Here is a 21,608-nt window from a genome sequence, read left to right as displayed (position 1 = left end):
CCCAGGCCACCTTCTGCGTATGAGAGGTGAAAGCAAACCAGAGCCAACGTAGGTTTTTGCTGTTGGCCACAAGTGCTTCATCTCCATCTCTCAGGGATAAGGGAAAAGAAACCTTCTGGCTAAGTGCGTGCTTGTGAGCGAGCGCTCCTGGCAAACGTCTGAAAAATGGTTCAATGAACGGGGAATGATTCTTTTTAGCAAAGCAGGGGAATAGAGAAAGACACAGAATAGTTGCGTTCGAGTTGCTCAAAGCAGGCAAAAGAAGCACAGAAAGGAGGTGGATTATTTTCTCCTCGGCTCAGATGATTCATACCTGGATTTCGGGAACAATAGGACCTTTCTCCGAGCAGGAACTTGCAAAAGCTGTCAGAGGAGATGGGGAGACCACAGGGTTGGGCCGGGCGAAGTTACTGAGGTCACAGCTTGGGATCTCGTTCTCTTCGTGTCTCATGACTATGGTTTCCATCACGAAGAAGCGATCCCATGGCAGCCACAGCGTGTGCTCCTGGGTGATGAAGGGAGCCCGCTCAAAGTGCAGGATAATGGAGATCCCACCAATGGTAACGAGATCAAAGCTATTTTAAGAGATGGAATACAAAGTTAGTGCAAGCACCACCCCGTCTTTTTGTAACAATTCCCTAGCAAGGACCCCCAGAAAAATAATCGCAGGAAATATCATCGCCCACATTTTACAAGCATAAAACCTACAGTCCAAAGAGGTTGAGATGAGTAAGGGCAAGCGGCAGAAGCAGGAGTACAAACTCGGCTTCTTTGCGTGTTGTCCCCATGTATATTAAAAACATACTCATCCCTTTTTTTGAGACAAAAGTTTATCTTTGCTAGTGCTTTTCTAGTGTTATTTGACCATACATATACATTTTCTTTTTTTTCTTTTTTTTTTAAAGTAGTTATCATCCAAACGCAGTCACAGATTGGATCAATTCACATGATGAAATAAACTATTTGGAAAGTGGTTTCTCTGACACACCACCATATAAATTGTCCTGGCATCACTGCTAACCTGACTAATACCTAATGCAACCCAGGGAACATGTGGAGCCCAGTCATGGACTGAGCCTACTGTACCAGGCATGGGGAAGAAACGAACACCATGCAGGCAGTCTCTGTACCACAGCACTCAGCACATATAGTCTTTTTTGACTCTTAATCGTTTAGAGCAGGGCAGATAACTTACTGCCTGCAGTCTGCTACTTCGCCCTACGCTACCTCCAGCGAAGTGGCTCTTCTGCCTGTGGTAGTGTTGGATAATATTATCTCGGGCTAACAGAGCCCTCCAGAGCTGTATGAAAGGACGTTAGCTCCATAAGGAAAATATTCCTCCTCTTAATGTAAAGATGTTGGGATAGAGTTTGGGGGTTTTTCTTAGTTTTGTATCTAAACTTCTTGTCAGAGATGGAGATTTTATGAAGTACCACAGGATGTAACTACTATGTATAGACTCAAAAAAGAGGCGTTAACTGAGGAAGGAAGGGATTTCATCACAATTTGAAGTCCTCTTGTTTTTGCTGCTTTGTTTTCTTTTCAGTATCTATTCAGTTGCAATGCCAAATGTGTGTTTCAGGCAAAGAAGGTTTTCTCATCCCTGCTTCTCACTTTCGATTCTTGGCGCTAGTGTGTGACAGTCTCACACAGATTTTAAGCATCTGAATAGGCTCGCTGGCTTCAGCGGAGCTGCTCATGTGCCTAAGAGGCAAGTGCTTAAGTACTTCTCTGTGTATGAGAACCAGGATCTGAAACCACTCTGACAGCCCAAAGCCAGACTTGATGCACCTTGTAATTACAAGGTAAGAAAGAAGCTGAAAAAAGTATTTAAAATTATGTTTTAAATTAATTATGAGGCTTTCAGATCGGCTGCAAAAATGCCAGAGGAGCAACAACTGCTATGAACTACTTCTAAAAAAAAAATCTTTGGCAAGCAATCATTCAGGAGAACCTTTTTTTTTTTATGGCCGATAGACTGAGGTGCCATTTAGTAAATATAATTATGAAAATAAAGTTATTCAGGAAAGAATGTTAAATCGAGTCCATGGGAGGAAGTGGAAAGCATTTTAAAAAGCTAAAGACATGTTTGTTCTACCACTCAAGTGGGGGCATCAGCTTCCCAGACCTATGGAGCTTGGCTTGCAACAGCCTGACGAGTAACTTGCTGGTCCTTGCCAGCAACGCTGCGCAGCATTTGTAGTTTGATGAGAACATTTTTAACAGTCAATTAGCATTTGGCAAGCCCTTCAGCTAGGAGGGAGAAGCTTGCTCTGCATGAATCCGGCACTGAAAGAGGCAACGGGAGGAACGAAACAAACATTATAAATGATACTCAACAAGTTTTTAGGCAAGTGGGAAAGAGGTTTTATTTGGAAACACCTCCGTTTCACTCCTTTGTGAGCAGTTCTTGGCTTCATTGAGCCTGGGTCAGGGATGGTAAACTGCCGAGGGGAAACATCCTTGCCTCTCCTGCATCCCCAAAACAGGATGCAGAAGGGAAAGCACCACCTCGGTGTCAGGCTCCAGCAGCTGTGAAAACAGAGACAGGCAGCATTTTTCAGCAGGCGCTGTTGCTCGTTGAAGTTTTTCCCAGAATCACAGGGTGCAGCTTTGAAGTTACCTTGATGAACTGAACAAAAGCTAAAACCAAACAGAAAAACCCAAACCGAAAACACCCTCCTCCCAGCTTCCCTTAGTGAAATTAAATTTAACAAGAGCAAAACCATCTTGGGATGGAAGGAACGAGATAATTTTATTTCTGGTTTTGCTGCTGATCTCTGATGTCTTTTTTATCACTCTAAAAAAATCATACTTGTTGTACAGTCATATTGTTCTGTTTTTCTTAAAAGACTCTGGAGAGACAGGGCTAAGGATGAAATTCTCTATTTATCTACAAAGCAGGCTCAAAAAAAAACCCTACAGAAAAGTGTAACCCTTTCTCATCTCTTTGCTCTGAAAGTCCATGTATTTGGTCTTTCTGAGAGCGCCATGCCAAAGTTGCTGAATGTGATGGCAGGTACATGATACTGAAAAAGTCTGGAGACTTTCCTGTCATTTTATTAACACTGTGTCCACAATCATGGGATACTGAGGACTTACAGTCTCTATAAACTACCAGTTTGATCAAATTGAAAGCTTTATTTAAAAATGTGGTTTATAATCCAGTACTGATACTTTGATCTATCTATTAACTTTGCTTTATAGAGAAATGCATACAACAGAGTGGTTTCAGAGCTGTCATTTTATCTTCATGCCTTCTTATCTGAAAAAAGTCTGTGTCACAATAATTAGGCTAAAACTACATGGAAGCCTTGAAGTTATCAACGAGTTTTGCTCAGACTAAGTAATGCATCTTAAATAGGACCAGGATTTCACTATTAGAGGCTGTATCTGAGTACTGTAATAGGAGCGAAACCTACTTGCAGAGACCTGGAATACAGTCAACCCCCTTACAGGGGTGAAAAATTCAGTTCACTGTAATTTTAAAACTGAAATTTCACTTACGATACTCATTTTGAAACTTGGTCATGCCAAAAAAACCCCCAACAAACCAAACCCAAAGCAACAAAATCAGCTTAGGAACCAATCTAGCTAAACTGATGCAATTCTGCCTTTAAATTCCATTATTTTAAAACCACAGTTATTACCCTGCTATCAGTAAACTGATTTGCTAAATCAATTTAAGGCAACTTAGTGCACATTTCAAAAATATATATTCCTATAGTGAATATGCCAAATAAGAAAGCCAGTGAGTTTTATGCAGTTATCTCATTAACTTCTTGCTTAAGAGCATCAACATCTTAAACCAAAGTGACTCAATTACATGAAAAGCTGATGAGAAGAGTCATGCTCTATTCAGAAAATTACTGAAAACTATCAAAACACAGAATAGAAACTGTAATAGCAATAATTCTTTATGTGATTTTGAAAATGCTTTACAAATAGTATTTAATAAATGCTATACTAATCAGTAAGGAAGGCAAGTAAATGTTATCTCCTTTTCACAGGCTGGTTGGCTGGCCTAGGAAGGTTAAGAGATGCATCTAATGCGACCCTCTAAATCAGCAGCGAGGCGAGGATTAGAAATAAGGGATGTCTGACATCATCTTCTGCCCCGACAATTTTAGTCTGAATGCTCTTAAATACTTCAAGGTAATTTTTAGAAGACCTCACCACTGACGAAGTCGCTGGATTCTGGTGTTCTTTAAAAGAAGGGCTTTCACTTGTCCGTTTATTACCTCCGTTTATTACTTGTCCGTTTATTACCTCCAGACTACTGTGCCCACTCATTTGAAAAAAATATCTGCATGTATGCCTCAGACAATTTTGGAAGGTATTTTTGATTCAAGAGACGCAGCACCGCAACTGGACAACGTGCGGAATGTCAGTCGTGCGCCAGACCTGCACAAGGTACCTGCAGAAGCAAACTGCAAAAGCAGATTGATTTGAGAGGACAGCGAAGAGAGAGAAATCAGAAGAGCTGACACCACACGGTCTGGGGTTAGACTGACCCAGCAGTTGCCGACAGAAACCCCCGCTTCAGGATGAATCCCACTTGGTCACAGATTCCCTTGTCCGAGACAGCTGATCTCTGTCATTTTTACCATTTGGAGCTGAGTATCTGCTGGGGTCTGAGTCAGCGAGCTGCAGCACTCAGCTCCTTGAAACTAAACTGGCCCCAAGGAACCAGCAGCCCACTGAAGGTCGGTGGAGCATACTGATGATGCTCCAGCTGCATTGCTTTCTGCTCTGGGTCCCCTGCTCAGCTGGAGGTTGGGAAGGACAAGGTGTGAAAGGAACATCCCTGGCTGGAACCGCTAGCAGAAGAAGGCTTATAGCAGGGGGGAGTTGCCTTTCACTACCTGGGAATTGGAAAGAAATAGTTACTGAAATATTGCAAAGGTCCAGGGCTGGGATAGCAGCGCTCACCTCCGTGCTCTGGTCCTGTTTAGCTTACTAGAGGTGAAGTTTAAGATAAGGCCCTCTGTGCTAGGTACAGCACAATTGCAAAGCAAAGAGACGGTCCCTTCCTCAAAGTACTTGTAATCTAAATGAAAGATTACACATAGTAGTTGGGTATTGTATATAGGACAAGGAAACAGATGAAAAAAATGTTACGGCAGACATTACTGTCCAGGAGTTTTGCAGGCATATTTATCTGTTCTAATAGACACAGATTTTGTGCTGGTCTATACACAGCAATCTGATCTTGAGACTGCAGTTTGGATCTCACTTTCACACAAAGTAGGTTCAGTAAGGTTGACAGAGATACTCATAGCATAAATGTGCAAGACCTTCTCCTTTTTGCAGTAATGTCTAAGCTACGGGCAACACAAAGGCACCAGCTCCAGAGTCATCCTTTTCCAAAGGAGACCACTAGTTTTCCTGGGATGCCTCTTTATTATCCAGATTTTATTGTTACGTTATCCAAGTGGTGGAACATCACTCGGAAAGCCTTCTAGTCACCATCCGTGTTACAGTAGGTGCAAACCCTCCTGAGCATGAACAAGGCAGCATTGAGCACACGTTGCTAGCACATGTTCCTCTCTCATTATAATTCTATCAGCTTCTCTGGCCAAGTCAAACCTTTAATGAAAGTCGTGGATTGGAGAGGTGGTAAAATCTATAAATCCTCTTCCAAGTGCTAGTGGTTAGTAGTCAACACATAAAGCATGTGCAGCTGGAACTCTTTATGTTTCATTTTTGTTCTTAAAAGAAAGGGAGCCAATTAGCACTGACAGACAAAAGATAAGATGAAAGACTTTCCCCAGTTGCAATGCTTTTGTTTTGGTTGAGCATGATTGCTCAGATTTTAAGCACTTGCTTCTAACACAACTGCAATCTTAATGACTTCTTCCTAATAATTTCAACATGAATTAGCAAGAACAGAGCTGTTGGGAGCAGACATCTTTTCTTTATGTGCATGGGCACTGCATTGCCCAATTGTTGGCTAAAGATTCTAGGTGATATCACAAAGTTAATAATAATAAATAATGAAAATAAGAATAGAATAGAATAGGAATATTTCAGTTGGAAAGGACCTACAACAATCATCTAGTCCAACTGCCTGACCAATTCAGGGCTGACCAAGCTAAACCATGTTATTAAGGACACTGTCCAAATGCCTCTTGAACACTGACAGGCTTGAGGCATCGACCTCCTCTCTAGGAAGCCTGTTCCAGTGTTTGACCACCCTCTCGGTAAAGAAATGCTTCCTAATGTCCAGTCTAATCCTCCCCTGGCGCAGCTTTCAACCATTCCCACGCGTCCTATCCTTGGATACCAGGGAGAAGAGCTCCGCACCTCCCTCTCCACGTCCCCTCCTCAGGAAGCTGGAGAGAGCAATGGGGTCACCCCTCAGCTTCCATTTCTCCAAACTAGACAAACCCAGAGTCCTTAGCTGCTCCTCACAGGACATGCCTTCCAGCCCTGTCACCAGCTTTGTTGCCCTCCTCTGGATGCGTTCAAAGACCTTCACATCCTTCTTAAATTGTGGGGCCAGAACTGCACACAGTACTTGAGGTGAGGCCGCACCAACGCTGAATACAGCGGGATGATCACCTCTTCTGACCGGCTGGTCATGCTGTGTTTGATGCACCCCAGGACGCGGTTTGCCCTCTCGGCTGCCAGGGCACGCTGCTGACTCCCATTGAGCCTGCTGCCCACCAGCGCCCCCAGATCCCTTTCTGCAGGGCTGCTCTCCAGCCACTCCTCTCCCAATTTCTACTTGTGCCCGGCATTACTCTGTCCTAGGGGCAGGATCCGGCATTTGGACTTGTTGAATTTCATCCCATTAACCATAGCCCAATGTTCCAATCTAGATCCCTCTGCAAGGCCTCTTGTCCCTCAAGAGAGTCAACAGCACCTCCCAGTTTGGTATCATCAGCAAACTTGCTAATGGTGCATTCAACCCCTGCATCCAGATCATTGATAGATATATTGACCAGGACTGGCCCTAGAATCGAACCCTGAGGAACACCGGTCGCCAGCCAGATGTAGTCCTGTAGAAACTAACAATAATGCATCAACGTCTTCAAAATGCGTCAACAATAAATGTGCTCTTGGAAGGAGTTTCTCCTTGGTGTTGATGGTAATAATGCCATAACTGCTGCTTGAATGCTGTAAATCCTATAAAGACATCCTACCTGCCATCTTGTCTGCTGATTGTATATCCAAAAAGAGGATTGTTCACAAAACTGATGTTCACTCCAACTAGAGGGGTTCCATCTGCCGTCATCACCTGGCCTCGAATCACACATGCGTGTCTGCAAGAAGGAGAAAAATGGTAAGAAATAGTAAGTCCTTTGAGAAATTCAGGTTTTTCCTCTACTTCTGTGGTTGGGAATCCTATGGATTAGAAAGCCCAGGTCCTTATGTCCTGGAAAGCTGGGGGCCATGCCGTGTGTCTTGATGGTAGGATACTGCTCTTGAAGACTTTCTCGGGAGTTGTGTAAGAACATTCAATACCTAAAATGAAGTTTACTTTTATCCTACTCTTGAAAAGCAACTGCTGCAGCATATACTTCATTAACTATGGACTTCTGTAGGGTCCGCAACATCACATTTGAATTTGCTATAACCAAGTTTCACAGTGTCTTGACAATATTGCCCTAATTAAGGGCAAAGCACATTTTAGAATCAAAGACAACAGAAACCTACCAAGCACTGCCTGGACATATTTAAGGCACAAAAGCCACAGAAGCACCCTGACCAAGGCTTGATGGCTCATTTCTTCCACGCTTGGGAAAACCACGACAGATAATTTGCTAGGTTCAGAGAGCTTCCCTACAAACTGCTTGGGGAACTGATCACGCTAACAGGACGGGCTTTTTCTTCCAGTCTTTTCTTTCCAAGTTTGGTAGATTGCACTATTTTATAGGCTACATCTATTCCAGTTACTCTATGCTCTGTAATGTGCTCTTTTATCTAAGGATTTCAAGGATCTTTACAAACATTGATTAATACTGCAAGATAGGTATTTTGCAGAGAGAGGAAATAAAGCACAGAGTGATTTTCAGTTGTCCAAGGTCAGTCAGAAAATCTGCGGTAAAGCCAAAGACGGATTTTCTAGGTTCTTATTCGAAAGTCTGTTTCCAGACCTCTAAGTCATTACTACACCTCTACCTTAGGAGCTTCCTATAAAGACAAAGCATCACATGTCTGTGAGAGTGTCTGAACCCAATTTTTGGCTGAAGGTAACTATTTTTCTGAGCAGCAACAGCAAATTGTGGTGTCAGTGTGCTAACGTGACCCAGTGAGTGATTTTCCCAACTGCTGTCCTGCTGGAAAGCAGAGATTGAAAGCCAATGTTTCTACAGGTGCAGGACCAGATCTCAGCTAGAGTAAATCATCCCAGCTGCACTTGCTATCTACCCACTTCAACTGAGAAATGTCGCTTTACGGGTTCACTGAGGCAAAGGATATCTGCAATGTTTTGTAAAGATGATTTCATAAACACGGATCATCAGGGAAAGATCAAGTTATTTTCTTACAGTCCACCTAAAAATCTGATATTGTATAACGCAAGGAGATAAAGTATAATTTCTATTTAATAAGGGCTGCACTATCTGTATATTCCACAATACAGAAAACAGACCATTTGTCAGGGAGCGTTAAACAAAACTCCTACTGATCTAAATGGAGAGCTCCAATATTAACAAAAAATCTTGAAGTGCTACCAGAATGTGTCGGCAATCTAAAATGTGACTGGATTCATATATAATTTTGGAACAGGCTACAGGAAAATGAGATAATGGAACTGATTTTTCTGTTGCTGAGTTTTCTCTGATGTATTCTCACTGACTTGTTAGGAATCATGTAGGAAAAGACTTGGGCCCAGCTTGGAGCTCATAATATTCTTCATACTTCTATCGCTTCTCCCACTGAAGGCTTCCCACATACAACAAATTCAAAATAATATTCCAGTACAGTAATATAGGCATCACTCTCTAACAGGCAGGCGAAGCATAACTCAAAGGATCATTATGCCATGGAATATGCTTGGAAAAATGTCAATGCTTGGAATAACCCCACTGAAGTCAACAGGTCACCAACTGTAGGGCAATTTTGCACAAAATGAGTATGTCTAATCACGTCTGAGGTAAAAGCAGAAGCGAGGCCTTCTCTTCCCAGATTTTTCCATGATCCCCTCCACCTTGCCCCATCTTTTCCATCCTTTAGAGAGATCTGAGGAAAGGTTTGAAACTGTCTTCTCTCAGCTTCTTATCAAATGGCTGCACATTTTGTGAAAGGCAAAGGTGTTGCTTGAAGACTAAGACTTTCTTGCTGCAGAATACAAGGGACTCGGTATTCTGAATTACTGACAGCGTATTCAAGCCAACACTGGGATCACGAATGTTTTAAAATACTTGAAAGACAAGTTCATACATTTTTGTGAACCCAAAAAGAACACTTCCACCTGTTGTTTCTTCCTTCCAAGAGTTAAAAGTAAGCAAAGGAAAAAATACGTGTTGCTGGTGTCTCTCGGGCTACACAAAATACATGTCCAAGCAGTTGCAAACTTCTAAGTAATATTGCAAGCACATTGGCCTAGATCCTCAGCTCATGTTAACAGGGGGATGTGCGTTATATCAGCAAGCGTCTGGTCCGTTACAAATCACTGACAACCATTTCTTCAATAACAAGCACCAGCACAACATGGAAAAACAAAGAGCTTCCTCTCGCTTTGGCAGCTGTAACAAATGCATTTGAACTCCCACCTTCCAGGAAGAGACTCGGTTCCCATTCTAGACGATGCTTAGCAGCACTGCACTCCAACTCCGTTAGCACATCTACGTGCTGACTAACTCGGACGACGCTGGCATCTCTTCTCAGAGAAGCAGCTCGTCAGCAAGCCCAGCTGCATCCACCACCCTCCCGAGGTCTATAACAATAGCTTTACTTACACGCTACAGGAAAAGACGTTCCCACAGATGGGACATCTTTCCCAAACCACAGTGATAAAAAGAAGCTGGAGCAACATGTACAAATCTGAATTCAGTTCAAAGCAGGAGGGATGGAAAATGGAGGAAAACCAAAGCCTGGACTCTGCCTGATTAGAGTCTCAAATCTCCTCCTTCCCTGGGTGACAAAATTTGCCCTACTTGGGAAAAACAGTTACTACAGTGCGTTGGAAGCAGCTGGCTTCTCTAGTGTCAACATGTCCTTTCTGGAGGCAAGATCGACTACCCACAACACACCGAGCCCCCCAGGAACCTGGTTAATGCTAATTTAGTCAGCCATTTCCTTCAGAAGACCTTGGTCTAAATGCAATTACACTACAAAGAAGTTAAGTGGTACTGCTAAGACGCTCAGCTCTGCTAGAAGGTCTCCCAATATATTTACATAAAATTATCTTTCATGTTAATAGAAGAGATTTATTCCATTAGTCTAGGCCTGCCAGTTCAGAGTGTTTTCTGCAGTTGAACAAAATTGAATTTCTTGTAGCTGGAGCCTCATCTTCCCATTGAATTATTGAAAGATTCCACCTATTGCTTCTGTTTTCTGGCTTTTGTGTTTGTTTGTTTCTTTCTTTCTTTCATTACTTTTACATCAGACTGTATGGATTCTTGTTTTACAATGAACAGCAGTCTGCTTTTTTTCTTCTTTAATTAGACTTTTCCTTTCTTTTTTTTTTAATTTGTCCATAAAAGCTTCCCTGAAACACCAAATCATTGTCAAAATGCTATCTAGAATGCCAGATGGCGTACCAGACAATTTTACACCATCGCTTTGTGAAGTCATTCTTTATTCCCTAGAAAATTAAATTAAGTCTTCCTGGTAAGACCTGGGCCACAGTGGCAAAACAGACAGGGGTGCACCGATGCCTTCCCTTTCCCATTGCTCAGATATAAAGAAAGTTTGACAGGCTGTCAACAAAATTCAAGCAGACAAAACCAGCTTTAGAACAGAAGCCAGAAAAGTAAATTCCCAAAAAGCCATTTCACATTATGGGAGCACATTAAAGATTTGTCTTTAATACTGACTCTGATCCAATATCTCATAACTTTGACATCGGCCCTTCCAATACTTCTTATTCATAGATGTTTTCTGCTGACACTGAGCTTGGCACTGGGAAATAGACAAAAATACTGCTTCCGCTAAACATTTTTCATTGGGAAAAGAAAATTCCATGCATCCTAAACCCCCTTTTGCTGCAAGAAATGTATATTCTTTCCTTGACTGAGGATAGGCACCATGGGAAATCTCACCCCAAAGAATTTCTGCAGCTCCTCAAAATATTTCCACCGTAACTCATTGTGCCGTCTCCTTTAAAGGTTTCAGATGTGTGGAGATGGTTATCATGACTGCTTAGCCATCTTCAGCCAAGTTATTAATAATAAATATTTTAATTTGCCACTATAAATCTCTTCATCTCTTTGAACTCACTTACCACTTCCATATTTTATTGGCGCGTGTATATATATATATTTATTTATATATGGGATTTATCCTTCTGCTCTGGATGAAAGTTCAACAGAGCACCATAGAGTGAAAATCTAGAAAGTTACTACTCATTGGGAAGAGCGTTATTAATGAAATTAGGTGATCTCAGTTCTCTTTCTTCCTCTGCTACAGACTTTCTGTGTGACACTGGTCACGTCAGCTAGTCTGTATGTGTCTTTGTATTCCACCTGCGAAATAACGATCGAGGCACATCCCCTCCTTACAGAGACATTAGAAGGATATTTGTAGTAATCTGCTAATCCCTTGCATAGGGATTTTTACATTCTCATGGCACGTCGTCTGTGATATGCTCAGACACCTTGCTGATAAGTGCCTATAAATACAGTCATTTGCTACAAACACAATCTCACGGCTTTAGCTGCTGTGACCTTTTTGCTTGATAATAACACAGGATGCAGCAAAATGTACCTCGTCCATTTTGGGTTGAATGCACCTGTCTCACGTTAAATGACCTCAGGGCAGTCTAGTACTAGGATGGATAGGAAAATTGGTAGAATGCCAGGTAAAAGCTAAGGGCATCATGATCAAACACATGGACACAGAGAAAATGCCTGAGCTGGCAGATGAAGGACAAAAGAAGAAGAGGAAACAGCAGAACATACAGACCTTCAAGTTCATTGCTTGTGGCAGTATTTCCCTCAAAAGCTGTCTGTAAAAAAAACCTTGCCCACTTTCCCCTTAACTGTGCAGAAAAAACTCTCGATAGTCTTTCCTTGAACTGAGTCAATCCCTGCCTGGCTTCTTCAGTTCAGCTTAGCTGTAGGAAAAGCTTAAATCGGAAACCCACTTACTGATCTTAGCTGCCATCTGAATTAAGGAGTTAAGGTTAGGAAAAAGAATGGAAAAGATCCTGCTGAAGGGTTCCTTGTTAAACAAGAAAGGCACGCTTATACGAAAAAATGAAAATTAAAGAGTAGTCATCCAGAAAGACTCCCACACCACCACGGATAGCACAAGTGAGTTTCTGAAAGGGTTTGGCGTGTGTTGGGCAGCTGGGATAGAAATCGTTAATTAGGCTCAGCAGAGAAGCTGGCCAATAAGGGGAGCACCAGAATGCCAGTGTCAATCTGACAAAGGGACTAAATGCGCTGACGTTCGACCAAGTCCCGAACGGGGACTCGCTAAAGTGGCACTGACAGACACGGTTTGCAACAGATCCTGCCGCTCAACTTTCTGAGCAGCTGATGGAGTGGGAGACCCAGGAGAAAAAGAGTGGATGATGAAGAGCAAAGTTTATAAGAGCTCTGACCAGGCTCAAAAAAAAAAAACTAAATTCTAAGTTGTTTCCAGCAAGAAACAGTATCTGTCCAGTTTGTTTAACCCATACAGTGAAGCTATTTATAAGGTTCTATCACTGAAGGGTCAGGAGATGCTGATGATTCTTTATGTGGGTATGGTCCTTAACTGTTAACCTTTTGCAAAAAACCTTCTACAGTCTTTTAGATATTCTACAAAACACACAGTAAAGCCAATGGAAAACCCATTACTTAAATTGTCTTAAGAAGAACAGCAGAAAAAGCAACACTTTTACAAATGTGGCTAATGAAGTTGGTATTTGAAATACAGAGGAAAGTGCTTATTAATCAAGATTTACAATAATACCTCTAGATGCAGATTTTTATTCATCTTGTCTCTTTAGAGTCTAACCTCACAATATCAAAACAGTGGGTCTTCTTCATCTGATATTTTTAGTATTCATGAGCAGGTTTTGTGACCAGCTGTTGTCCAGTTTCTCAAGCTCTGCATGCATCTGCCTGCATTCTGCTCCGTGGAGACTTACAAAGTGATAGTTCTCAAAAATCTTCTTTGGCATCATCTTTGTTAGCAATATTAGTGACTGATAGGTGTAGCTCCTCCAAAAGAAGGCATCTTCATTGCACGAAAGTTTAGTAACAAAATGTAGCATCATTTGAGGACTCCCTACCACTTCTAGAAAACCCGTGATCGAATGATCATTGCTCTCAAAACAATTCCCTGCTGGCTCTATTCCTGAAGGACTCAGGCCCTTATTGCTTTGAAAACTTCTCCCAAGATTTGAACCTTATTCACCTGCTCGATGTTTGTCTTTTTTCTCTTTATGAAAGCAGTCTTCCTTTCTGATCTGCCAAGCAATCTGGCCACTGTTGGAAAGAGATGTCACTTCTGCCATCCAAAACATCTTGGGTCTCCATGCCTCATTGACTCACTATTTTTGCATCCCAAGATTTCTCAGTTGAGCTATAATGGGAAGGTGGGAGGATAAGCGATACAGGAAGGCTGCTCAGCAAATACGAAATAAAGAGGCAAAGACGCTGATGCTGGTCTCTGAAATTATAAAACTGGCTCAAACTATACTATTTAAGTGAAAGCATTTTAGAACAGAGTTTTATAGGAAATGCAACGCATAATAAAGTTGGGCTGTGCTTTACTGCAAAGTTTCAGAAGAAGATGAAGAATCCTTTTATTCACAATGTGGTTGACTAAGTAATGCCTTAGAAGTTGATGATTCTCTCCTTTACTCCAGTACAACCAAAGAAACACTCTTGCTTTGTACGAGATCTCAAAGAAACAGAATCACACTCCTATTTTTTTAGGTGTGTAACATCCAAGTCAGGTGTTCAGTAGCTCGTAAGGTGCAAGATAATTTTTCCACCTAATACTGAATTATGCTCATTTCATAATTTTTCAGAAGTGATCCTATAACCGTTACTTCTATGAGAGGTAAAAACTTTATGGTGCAATAACTTTCAGAGATGAATAATGTATTCCTGTCAAGTCTTCGCAAAAAACATCTGCAGAACTTACCAGTTCTGTATTATTATAGTATTTTACGTCTGGTATTTATTTTTTAAGCTTGTGGTCACATATTCAGCTCTGCAGAAGACCCAAAATAAAAGCAACTCCTTCCATTGAACTTGAGGCACCATGAAAGCAAAACGGAGCAGAACAGAAGGAAAAATACATTATTTCCAGGTTAATTATAAATTGAGCTCTCTTTTTGATGATCATAGGGAAAGTTCTTTAACTACATATAAGCTGTCCGATAGCTTCGTAATGATCCAAAGGAATGAGGAAAAAAAAAGGTTCAATAAAATATACAAGTTTTCATGATTGGGATTTTAAAACTGCTTTTTTATGTAGGAGGTTTTAACCAATTTAGGAAGTAAATGTCACACTCAAAGGACAGGCTTTTCCTGATATATTGAAATGGTTGAAAACTGTACTTGGACTCAGCTGTTAGCATCCAACAGCTCGAGGCGACCACCCCAAAGCTGATCTGGCAAGGCAGAACTTTACCCCATCAGGGCGAAGCCAGCAGGATCAGCTCACACCAGTTTCCCCTGCAGTTTTAAGTGGGAAAGGAGATTTTACACTAAGCTGGCTGAGGGGTGCTCAAGCTCTCCAGTCTGGTCTGGGGTCGGCAAACCTCTGCAGAGGTGAAGCAGCAGAGAGCTTAGGGCAGAAAGCTCCAGCGTTTTGCAGAATGAACATGCCAGGGTCCCACATGAGAATCATTACAACAGCGAGCCAGTATTTAATTTGAAGAAGCCTTATGCAGTAATGAAATAATCAAATCTCTCCATTGAACAGGATATGCAGTTTCTAGTGATGTTATTATATTGAATGGAGCTACTGACTCAGCTCATAGTTACCACGCCAGACGTGTCTATCAACGAGTAATGTAGAACAATGGGCATGTGGGCTGCTCTTTTTTCAGAGGAACATAGCTTGAATATTGAATAAATATTAATCAAATATCTACGTGCCAGATCCAAGAGAATACCTCAGCATCTATACCGTAAATTAGTCTCCTAAAACCAAATGTGCACGTCAGCACCTGTGTAATCTGGGAGGTACTTAACTCATTAGGAATTTTGTTTTTCTCCTCGGGTGTTTTGAAGGCTCGAGTTTTGCTTTCTGCACGCTCCAAGAGCTCCTAGGTATACAGGTCTCACCTGAGACCTTTTAATCCCAGGTACAGGATGGTGCAGCATTTATATCAGCTGCCTTGCCTGATCCTGGAAGCATGCCCAAATCACACTAGAAAGATCCTACTCAAGAGTTTGTGCCTTGTAATAAATATCCAATGTTTTTTAATATTTGTTAAAAACTGCACCCCAGTTTCTCTAATGACTGTACACAGGACTTCCTTGTACTGCCACTTGTGAAAGGGGAATATAATTACATTATGATTACACCATCTATGTTATGGAAATAAACATAAAAATTAATAGGAATTTTGTTTTCATAGAGTCCTGTGGGTGCAAATTCCACAAAGTGGAAGTAAGCTGCATATATTGCGTTAGTTTTATATGGAAATAATGCCATGTTCAACTCAAAATAACTTTACACTGAAATAATGCCATACTATATAATTTAAAATCAAAAGAAAAAGGCAAACTTTGAAAATAAAACATATATATATATGTATATGCCCTGTACACCGAAAAGGTAAGTTTTAAAAGTATGCTTTCCTGTGCTTAAAAGGAATTAATTACCAAAATAAAAACCACTAAGTTTTGAAAATTCCTTGTTATTCTCCTATATTTCAAAAAGCTATGATTTGTAACTAATAAGTAGTTCATTAAAGCAGAAAGCAACAAAAGCAGAATGATGTTTTTGGAAGACAGTAACGCTGGGAAGGACAGGGTTTGAAGAGGCGTTGTGTTAGCTTGGTTTAAAATACAGAAAAATATGACCCCGTTCTCATCAACGTAGGTGCCGTGCTGTGCCACGGGCGCTCGCTCTCAGGAACGCTGGATGGTGTCTAACATCTATGACAGAGTCTTAAACAGATGCAGCGTTTATCTTTCAAAGCCGTCCCAACCCGGGGAGCTGCTGTGCTCCACGAGCTCCTGCATTGCCTCCGGGATGCCGGCAGTTCAGTGGGTGCATCCAGCCCACGGCATTTCGCTGCCAGCCCAGCAGAGCCGCATCCTGCTGGAGCTGGGCCAGAGCCACGGGCTGGACCCGCCACCTCGGGAGAAATCATCAGCAGAAAGCCACACCTGAAGAGTTTGGATTTTTTGACTTCTAACTTTGTCTTTGGCTAGAAAAGAAGCATTTTTCACTTTGCTGTATCAAAATCACACTTTTCTTGAGGGAAAAGTACAGAAAAGAGAGAGCACTTTGGTTTCCCCGTGAAGGAAGCTCAGGAAGATTTGCTGGGGTGAACTTGCCGCCCTCCAGATGTGAGAAGAAACGGGTGAAAGGAAAAGAGAAGGTGCTTTGAACGTCTTCCTTCAAGGATCCTAAGATATCATCATAATATTCTTTGAAATCACTCAGAACGGAACCAGAGGGACTACCGAAATGTTTGAATGCCATTTTGATCCTCCCCTATTCTCTCAGTTGTTCTTTGGCCATGATCAATACTCACAATTTTGGTTTTGACGGGGCTTGGGATCAATGAAGTTTAAGTGTGACAATAAAAACCATCCGTTTATTTATTTATAGTAAAATAGTGCACATATGCATTTATAGCGTACCTGTCTACCCTAGCATCTAACAGTGCTTGTGTCCCTCCCCAGCTGGATCAGTAAGGGACCTCATACAGCCTGGCACACAGCGGGGACACGGGGAGGGGGAGTGACATGTTTACAGGTACCTTATCACTCAGTAGTGAAAAAAAAAAGTGCAAATTTAATTCTGATCAGAATTTTAAACCATGAAAACTTACTACTTTTTGTGCTTAGACTATTGACCTGAGGGCAATAAGGGACTACTCTTGCAGCGGGTACCAGATCCTGCTCTCTGATGTGCCTTTATAACTCAACTGGTTATTTCTAGCTGCCCATGTAATTGGGATGGGTTAATACTGCTGGCAGCAAGTAGATATATACAACCTGTCCCAGAAAAGAAGCGGTATAAAACACACCTACTTAAAAATTTCCTGATTTACTTTCAAATATTCTGTACAAAAAAAAGCCAATTCTGCACATGGTTTTCTGAGGTACTTTAATCCTATGCCAACATTTAATATAAAAGACTCCGTGGATCAGGACTTCAGCCTGTTCTTGCAATTGTCTCACACTGTCCCTCAAGAGAGAACAAATATATCAGGTGTCCTACTTGAAAGTCAACAACTTGACACCACTGCATCTTGTGCTTCTCCTTATGGTGATGGACAACTAAGAATGGCTTAAAAATACAAAGCAAACAGCAAGAGTAAGTGGTTTCAAAATCAATACAAGAACGATCAAGTAGCAGAAGAGTACTTGTTATCTGTTCATCAAAATGATGTGAAAAGACACTCTGTGCATTCAGAATTTAATTTAGCTACTTGCTTTATCATCATAAACACTCATTTCAATATGGGCAATGATTATTTTTTCTTTCCAAACATGAATAATATATAATTGCTGGTATTTTGGAGGAGACAAGGTCTTTACCTTTATCCATCAGGGTAATTTATCATTGTCTTTCTTTTTCTTCTGCAGTGGTGAGAGAGCTTGTCAGCTCAGCTTGTTCTTAAAAAGCTGGAGTGTAATTCAATAATAAATTCACTCAAAGGCTAGCTGTCACGAAGCATTCATTTATTTGTACCCATTAGGTGATCTGCACTGCTGTTCTCTCTAAAGGGTAGCTGAGCTGCGTTTCTGAAGCCCCAGAAATATATTGCGTAGATATTCAGTCATCTCCTTCACGCTGCTGCCACTTCTGCATAGGCCATACAGGAATGCAAATGTGCTGCGGTTCCCCCAGGGGTGGTAATCAGCCAGCCAGGACCTGATGAAGCCCTGAGGAGTGGGCTGTGGTTCCTGACCCGAATGATGAGTGTGCCTGTGCCACAGGTGTCTCTGCAGGACATCAGACGCGCAGGACACAGAGGTCCGGGTCACCTCTGTGTTGCCTGCTTATGGGATTGCTCGCAGCAAGTGGCATGGATCCAACTCCAATCCTACCCCATGGGGATGATGGCGCTGGGACAAAAAGATGTAGGACTTCCCATGCCCAGCAATCTACAGTCCTGATCTACAGCAAGAAGGAGATGACTTCATGAATGACAGTGGCAGCAACGGAAGGGAAAGGGTTGTCCTAAGGCAGGGTGCTAGAGCCCTCCATCAGAACAAAAAGATTTCTGCCCTCCCTCCTGTTGGTCAAGCTATTCAGCCAGGAGCTGGAGGAAGAGATGCAGATGGCTCACCTTGCCCGCTGCTGCTGTGATCTTCATGGAGACACATGGATAAGAGGGATATTATCTCCTGTCTGTTGTAAAAGCAACTGGAGGAGATTCAACAGTGAGAACGCTACTGAGGAAAGGGTATATCCGCATGAACAAATACAGTCAGCCTCATTTGCCCAGACTAATTGGGTCCCAGACGGTCCCAGCCCATGCTCCTCCACGGGAGCAGCCACTGCTGACGCATTGCCATTTCCAGGGTGGCAAGAGACAGCTGTTTAAAGGTTCAGCTTTCTAGGTGGTGAAAACAGACGATTGAAACTACCAAGAGAAGCAAGTAAGCAGAAAACACTTGCAATGCTTGAGTTTATCCAGACCTATAAGTTCTTTAAGAACTAACAGGAATGTATGATGTCTTTTAAGATCCCAAAAGAGTAATGGCATTTTTAGCAACCCAACAGATTGATAAGCCTGGACTGTGTGCTGTGGTGCTGTCTCAGGGGAAAATATACCTTCTGTTGAGGTCCTTCACTGTTACTTGCAACCTTTAATGATGAGTCAAGATATTTAACTTGGGAGATGCAATACAATCACAGCTTGAGGTGACATATCTGTAGACCATATCTGTAGACCAGACACCCTATGCTGGTATTTTAAGAATGGCAACCTCATAAATCATTGCTATCTCTGTATAATTCTTCATGTTAACTTAAATGGAACAAGGAACCCCATTTATTAGTTAATGAAAAGCAATCATTAAACCCCTTCCTATTGATTTGAATCTTTGCATTCCCTCACTCTAGTAATCTATATGCGAGATAAACATTTCTGCTAGCAGGTCCTCCTTTTGACCCCGAATCTTTCTTTAGCAGGACGTCTACAGATGGTTCGTAATTCCTTCCTACATAGAGATCTACCATCAGATCTGTGAAACGCATGTAATTCCTGCAGGAGTTTATGTGGCCCTAAATGATACAGTCTTTCTGCTGGTCCTCTGCTGGCACTCCCAGAAACAAATTCACCGTATAAATGAGAAATTCCCATTATTTCCCCCCACCTCTGTATGCAGCTGAATGAAAGCTACCTTTGAAGAGAAGTTGCAAATTTTTTTTATTACACATGTATGAAGACTCCTATAGTTCTTTAGTTGTATAGAAGAGTTCATTAAACATGGACATGTGTCTACTAAAACTCCCTATCAGAACAGATACACATGGACCTTACACCAGAGACCTCTGTGGAAAGGCTTCTGACTGCAAGCGCAGCTGAGGAATTGCAACCCTAAATATATCAGAAGAATGAAATTGTGAGCATGATCTATTTTATATTCCAAGGCCTGATTTTACAGTAACAAATCACAACAACTGATAGCAGAGAATTCACTGGGCTAACATTTAGTCCAGAGCCTGGACTGTTCAGTATCCAAAACCTGCAATCTTCAGAATGCTGACAAAGTACAACAGTTTGTGACATAATGAGTGTTTGGCCTTAATCTGAATCACCGTTGTCAGTTTTCTTGGACTCTGAAGGGCTTGGCAGCAAGACAAATCAGGGAAACTATCACAGGAGGCTCACTCCCTGGCACTGGTGTGCTTCGAAGTGGCTCATGTCTGACGTCAGCCTGTAGACCACTGGAGATGGCGATACATGGGAGGTGGTACCCAAGGGATGCTGTCCATGTCCCTTCATGGAAGAGCATTAGGTCAGACCCCGAAGGGCCTGAGACGCCTGCTGAGATGCAAGTGCTGAAATAAATACCTGCACAAACACGAGGGTTGTATATTTTCAGTGCCAACCTATTCACTGCTGTGTGTGGGAAAGCTGAAGGTAAGCAGTTAATGACCAGGTGGAATTCAATGGAGTCCAAATCTAAGTGTTGGGAACCACCTCCTGGCTCAGGGTCATCACTTCTGAAAGGCAACATTCAGGGCAGACTCTGAATGAGCTAAGAATGTGACACCCCAGGGTATGTATTCTGCTGTCCTGCTATAAGCACATGATTTTAAAGGGATGACCTCCCCTGACAGCCAGGCATGTGCTTAAACAAATGGCCGAGATGCAGTCACAGCAGTGAACTGCGTAAGATTTCTTTGCCAGTTCCTGTTTCTTGATGATGATTGCAGTGATAAAGAATGTCTCAGTATTAAAACCAATCTACATTCAAGTTGATTGTTTATATTGGAAATCACTCTAATAGCCCTCCCTAGACTGTAAGATTTTCTTCAGTTATAGGAATCATAGAATGATAGAACGGTTTTGTTTGCAAGGGACCTTAAAGATCACCTAGTTCCAATCCCCCTGCCATAGGCAGGGACACTTTCCACCAGACCAGGTTGCTCAAAGCCCCGTCCAACCTGGCCTTGAACACTTCCAGGGATGGGGCATCCACAACTTCTCTGGGCAAGCTGTTCCAATGCCTCACCACCCTCATAGTGAAGAATTTCTTCCTTATATCTAATCTAAATCTACCTCTTTCAGTTTAAAGCTCCTTGTCCTATCACTACATGCCCTTGTAAAAAGTCCCTCTCCAGCTTTCTTGTAGGCCCCCTTCAGGTACTGGAAGGCTGCAATAAGGTCTCCCCAGAGCCTTCTCTTCTCCAGGCTGAACAACCCCAACACTCTCAGCCTTTCTTCATGGGAGAGGTGCTCCAGTCACGATCATCTTCGTGACCCTCCTCTGGCTCGCTCCAACAGGTCCATGTCCTTCTTATGTTGGGGGCCCCAGAGCTGAAAGCAGTTCTTTTGAGGTCTCTAATAGTCACACTACAGATTGTAAATACCATTCTAGATTCCCTCTCTTTTGACTCTGTCAATGGAAGAAGGTCTGCCATTGCTGTTTACGAGGTACTTCTGGAAAACATCAGTCACTTGAATTAGAAGAGCCCTGCTGAACGGACGGCTTTCACTCCTTGAAATAAGAGAAGGCAGGAAAGATGCAACTGCCCATATGCGTTGGGAGAGAAGCATCTTGTCTTACTGGCTGGCAGGACATTGCATATAAGCATACTGTCAGCAGAATTACATCAGCCACAAAATT

At 42.1% G+C, this 21,608-nt stretch overlaps 1 protein-coding gene across 1 annotated transcript in view; it reads right to left on the bottom strand.

The window, feature by feature from the left end:
- The window catches only part of TENM4 (teneurin transmembrane protein 4), a 354,979-nt gene that overhangs the window by 79,639 nt on the left and 253,732 nt on the right, over positions 1-21,608 (bottom strand). The window contains exons 17-19 of the mRNA XM_075143906.1: positions 7,793-7,929; positions 7,149-7,268; positions 314-575 (exon numbers count right to left, since the gene is read on the bottom strand). Coding sequence (XP_075000007.1) covers positions 314-575; positions 7,149-7,268; positions 7,793-7,929 — 519 coding nt within the window. The remainder of the gene's footprint in view (positions 1-313; positions 576-7,148; positions 7,269-7,792; positions 7,930-21,608) is intronic.

The sequence above is a fragment of the Calonectris borealis genome, chromosome 1 (assembly GCF_964195595.1).
Source record: "Calonectris borealis chromosome 1, bCalBor7.hap1.2, whole genome shotgun sequence".
Classification (NCBI taxonomy): domain Eukaryota; kingdom Metazoa; phylum Chordata; class Aves; order Procellariiformes; family Procellariidae; genus Calonectris; species Calonectris borealis.
This window is presented reverse-complemented; position numbering and strand designations above follow the sequence as displayed.